The 5,837-nt window shown below is 39.6% G+C and overlaps 1 protein-coding gene across 1 annotated transcript in view; it reads right to left on the bottom strand.

The window, feature by feature from the left end:
• Nucleotides 1-4,650: 4,650 nt before the first annotated feature.
• LOC114567204 (F-BAR and double SH3 domains protein 2) overlaps nucleotides 4,651-5,837 on the bottom strand; it is a 28,202-nt gene continuing 27,015 nt past the window's right edge. The window contains exon 20 of the mRNA XM_028596181.1: nucleotides 4,651-5,506. Coding sequence (XP_028451982.1) covers nucleotides 5,423-5,506 — 84 coding nt within the window. The 3' untranslated portion in view covers nucleotides 4,651-5,422. The remainder of the gene's footprint in view (nucleotides 5,507-5,837) is intronic.

The raw sequence follows: 5,837 nt of genomic DNA, 5'->3' as shown, positions 1-5,837 counted from the left end.
GTATCAAGCCAGCCGGAATAAAATATAGTACTTCCGGTGTTAACAAAATAAAGCGTCGTAGAACATGAAATAATGTGTCAAATCTACTGTACATTTTAGCTGTGGGCCGTTTGTGTCAGACAGAAAAACTTTCTCTGAATAAGTAAATTGTACAATAAAAAAATATGAATATAAAGATGCATGTTACTGAGATATATTCTATACATTGTAAATATGGGCCAAGTACCCTAGCCTATGTGAACGCATAAACGGAATTTGACGTTGCTCTCAATGCACATACACATAAAAAAGTGCAAAGAACGACTCAACCTCTGCCTCTGGGAGCACTTTACAGGCAACGCAATAAATGTCTCCGGTGGACAGTGAATATAGAATCCACTCCCGTGGTACCGTTTCACCGTTGTGAAGGTGTCGGGTCAGTGCCTCGTTATTGAGAGAGCGGGTCTTTCTGCCGCCATCCTCGTCCCCCCTCCGAGATGCTGGACATTTAGCCGCCCGATTCTGAAAGGCTAATATCCTTCTGGGTATAACTTCCTCCCGGACGGTCTCTGTAATCGGTAGTGCAGGGCCTTCAGAGATGACGGTAACTGAGGGGCCATTACCTTGTTCTGTAATGCTGATGACCGCCGGCCTCATCTCTGTCTTTTTCCACAACAACTTCGCTAAAGTTAACGTTAGCCACCGTTAGCTGTGGCTGAGTTTAGCTTGTAGAAGGCAGCGATTCTTCCAAGCTAACGTTGGCTAGCTCCTCGACATCCTCCTCTTTGTCATTCCCAGCTCTTTTAAAAAAGCTATTTATTCGCGGGACATTTTTATAGCAGCCGCTTCTTTCTCTCTCTTTTCCACACTTTCACTCGCTGATGCAACCCAATCTGACCGGGGATCAGTTACAAATTAATTCCACTCTTTCAATCTCAACTCGTTCTTAGAAAGCTGATCTTGGATCAGTGCGATGTAAACAACCTGCTCTATGCCCACCCACCTTTATCTTTAGCCAATCTACACAGTGCATGCGGCTTTCTCCCAATCATTACATTAAACAACTTTTATTTTATTCTGATTGGACAATTATCACCATTATGATTAATGCCCATTGGGTAATACGGGTTTGATCGCAGTTTGCCAACAACGGGTGCTGCAGCACCCCCAGCACCCCTACTTCCCGCGCCTATGTATATAGGCTACTGTCTATGATCTCGACCATCTCGACCTTCTTACACTCTTAAAAATACTGGGTTATTTTATTAACCCAACCACTGGGTTGAGGCTGTTTAACCCTGTATTATGTATATTCAACCCATATTGGGTTATAGTTTAGCTACCTCTTATTTTACCACTACACCTCTGTCTACCATTGTGCACAGCAATACTCCAGGTGCAGACACAGTCTTTGTCTCAAGGTAGAAACTATAACATCAACATAACCCTTAGATTTGTATGGATTTGTGCATTTTTCGAGCCATAAGCTACTCTATGATAATAGATAAATAAACTATGGTAATACTTATGTCAAACAATTTTCTTTCTTTACAGGCTCCAAAGACTACATTGCCCTGATGGTTCTGCCAAGCCTGATGCCTCCTGCAGTCTTCAGAATGGGCTGAAAGACTGTGAGGACTACAGTGTCTGAAGCCATGAAGGCCTTCATCAATCTTAAGCCTGTGAGTAGTCCTAGACTCACACAGCCCCTTACATCTAGTGATGCAGGTCTTTTAATGTAAAAGGCTAGTAATGTGGCCCCATGCATTTGTTTTTTGGAAATGCTCATGCATAAGGGAATTCTCTCTCTCTCTCTGTCTCTCTCTATTTCTAATATTTAGGAGGAATATAAGGAGGAAATGAATTATTGTTAATAATTGTTGCTTGGTATTAGTCCAGTTATTTGATACACATTTTGAAATGAGGTAGGGGTAATGTAGGCCCCATGCGTTTCTTTGGAAACACTCATGTGATAAGGGAATTGGGCTTGTTATTGTTATTCCAGTTTTTCTCTTTTAAATGAGTAAATTAAATATTTTTCAATAAAATTAGTGACATTAATGAAGTGTATGCATTGTCTATTATTATTATTCAAAATATAGGGATTTTATAGATTAAAGAATAACTAAATGAATGGGTCAAATATCAACCCAACAAGGGGGTCAATTTAACCCAATATTTGGGCTGGTGGGCCTGACCCAGTAATGAGTTGCATTAACCCAACATTGGTGTCAGAATAACCCATATTTTGGTTAGGTGAAGCAACCCATATACTGGGTTAAAATTTCAACCCAGTTCAAAAAGTCAAAACAACCCAGCATGTGTTCTGTCCTATATAGAACCAGATACTGGGTTGGGAATAATCCAATTTGGGTTATTTTCAGCCCATTCTTTAGTGTGTATATGCTGTCTATGATCTCGACCTTCTTATATGCTGTCTATCATCTCGACCTTCTTATATGCTGTCTATCATCTCGACCAACCTCTGTAGGGAGGCTCAGTGCACTGGCACCACGGAGGGAAGCCAAACACCGTTCATCTAAACACACTGCCTACACAAAGATGACACAGGGCTGGGTTGAAATCAGCAAACTGTCTATGTATTGTACAGGGCATGAGTAAATGCACTTAGTTACATTCCACCACTGCTCAAAGCATCTGTGTTAGGTTTGTTGTGAGATAAGGCCAAAGAATGCATGGACGACCTGCTGCAAACTGCAAATACTCCACATTTGTCACAGGGGACAGTTGTGGGATGGGCATCTGCATGCAATATTAAAGGGTCATTTCGTTTTTTTTCTTTCCAACTTGGACCCTATTTTTCCATGCATTAGTGTCTAAGTGACTAATGTGGACAACAATCTTTGAAATTGGTCCAATATTGAGCAAGAACGCTGTGACCGACAGCAACTGGGCTGCAACGTAATCCTATGAGGCCAATGTGCATCGTCAATTTCGTCAACTTTAAATGCTGTTTTTGTCACAGACAGGCTCAGATTGTCATTATATAGTAATATACTGTCCGACATTATGGAAAGGATCCGTACAGAGATAGATCTTCTTGTTCGAGTAAAATCCTTTGGTTATTGCACACACACACACACACACACACACACACACACACACACACACACACACACACACACACACACACACACACACACACACACACACACACACACACACACACACACACACACACACACACACACACACACTTCATTTAAGCCATCTTTATTTCACATTTATTTGTACACAATAAATACAGTTAAACATCCACTGGTGTGTAAATATGACGCTCAGCAGCCTCTGCAGAGCTTCCATTGTAAAATGTGGGCAGTGTGTCACTGAATTTCAGATTCAGACTTAACATGGACCAGTAGCAAGTTAACAACTTCTCTATTGGGAAAAGAGACATCAGTCTGAAGACTATACTTTTTTTTCTCTCTCAATACAACAGGGTAAATGCAAACTTCAAAAATAAGTTTGATGTCATTCAGATCTCAAGGAGATCAACGAGAACACAGCAACATGGCTGACAGATATCTCTTTTTCATCTGATCAAATTGAAATGAAGGTTTAATAGGTTTTTTTGTCCTAATTCTAAAAAAAAAAAAAAAAAAAGCTGTGCTATTATTTTACCAGATATCCATCTCCAAGCTCTCTGTAAACTATCGTTATTATAAAAACAATACGATCAAAAGCTCATATCTCAATCTCAATCAAAGACACTACAATGGCTATTTAAGGCTAAATAACGCAAGAGCCGATACAAAAAAAATATTCATACCAATATAGCTGGTAAACAAAACGTCAAACAAGAAATATTGAACAAACAACGTAGCATCCACAATACTGAAAAGGAATAAGAAGACATCAAAAAGTGCTTCACTATGACAGAATAGAATTTTTTTTTTTTTTTTTTTAATAAATTGGACAGCTAGCAGCTCAGGATGGTTTCCTCCTTAAAAATAAAGACATGTTTAAACTGCACATTGCCTCAGTGTAAACTGTCACCAACTGCAACCTCTTTTCCTCAAACCACCAGCAACCTTTACTGGCTAACATTAGTGTCATAATATCATCTAGATTTTTATTTTACAACACAAGTGAGAGAAAAAGTTTGACTATGTATATACGACATTTCTCCCTTTAGGAATTTCTTAGCATTCGGTGCAAAGAAAACTAACATAAGAAGCAGGGTTTAAAAATGAATTACTAAAAAAGGTAAAGGATTCATTATTTTGATCAGAACTTTTCTAGGAGATTCCCCCCACTGACATAATAATCACTTAACTAGAATTGCCACTTTTCCCTTGTTTGCGTAACTGTGAAAAGTTACATGTGTTCGAGGAGAGGACCAGCCTCGCCCCTGCTGGTTTTTTTTTTTTTTTTTTTTTTAATCAAGTGTGGAGACAACCAGACTTTTGGTTTTGCATTGAAGCTTCATGCTAGGATGTCCTGACGAAGTTTAACGTTGTTGCATAGATGTAATCCAATTGTGAAAACTCTTGACAGCTCATGAAAATAAGAGAGAAAGAGCCACACAGTAAGTGATATAGTGAGACATAACTGGGCGATATGGTTGAAATCCTTATTATTAATATATTAATATTGATACTTTCAGATGTCAATAAACATATACACGGAAGAGCGCTACAAGTCAAAAAAAAAAAAAAAAAAAAAAAAAAAGATGTTTTCTCATAATTCCAACTTTGTATCTCATAATTACAAGGTATTGATCACAGGATCTGATGTTGCAGGTGGTCGGTCAGTTGAAGGAATAGTTTGACATTTTGGGGAAGACGCTTATTAATTTACTTGCAGAGGGTTTGATGAGAAGATTCAGAGATATCACTAAAGCTACAGTTAGCTTAGCACAAAGACTGGAAACAGAGGGAAACAGCTAGCCAGGCTCTATTAACTCACAGGTTTCACTGCATTTTTAGACCCTGAACAGATACATTGTATAATCTGCCAGTTATCATTATATCAATTACTATGAGCAAAGCACAGAAACAGAATTTAAAAACCAATACCAGGACTAATTTTTGAATTAATTATTAACAGCAGATATTCTGTCAGTTATCAATATATTTTGTCAGAACTGTAAAATGATTCTTGTCCAGGTGGACAATATGGACTACAGGATGTACAACTTCAAATAAAAATAAAAACCGATATCTGCCCTATTTATCAAAGACAAACACTGTGTAAGGGAGTGCATGTAAAGGAGTACAGGTAAGAGAAAGGCACAATATTCCTCCACAGCACACTGACCCTTTGAGGTGTTACAAAGTTAAAGGCATCTCCGGGCCTCCAAGCATCTTCAGGGAGTTTAAGTTTCCTCGGGAGTGTGTTTAGAGGCAACAGAGCCGTGAAATCCCGGCTGGTTTGAACAGAGACGCCAACGCCGCCGTCACCACCAGGGTGCCGACCCCCTTCACACCAGCGTGATCTCCACCTCCTCCCTCCGCTTCACCTGCCCGCGAGGATGCTGCTTAGGGGGCGGAGGAGCAGCACGGACCTGGAAACATCCATCAGACAATGGCTCAATTAAAATACAACTAATTATAATTAATATGGCATACATGTTACTACTTCTGCCAAGAAGGTCGTGTTTTTGGCTCGGTTTGTGGGTTTGTCAGCAGGATTACTACTACTGGCTCGATTTTCATGGAACTTGGTGGAAGGTTGTACCATGGGCCAAGGTAGAACCCATTACATCTTAGAGCAGATACGAATCACGCAGCGAGCACACTAATTATTTTTCACTTTCAAAAACATTGCGAGATAGGGCATTTGTGCTGCATTCATGTGGTGTCGGAATAATCTGAAAAATGAGTTGCCAACTGGAA

The sequence above is a fragment of the Perca flavescens genome, chromosome 13 (assembly GCF_004354835.1).
Source record: "Perca flavescens isolate YP-PL-M2 chromosome 13, PFLA_1.0, whole genome shotgun sequence".
Taxonomy (NCBI): Eukaryota; Metazoa; Chordata; class Actinopteri; order Perciformes; family Percidae; genus Perca; species Perca flavescens.
This window is presented reverse-complemented; position numbering and strand designations above follow the sequence as displayed.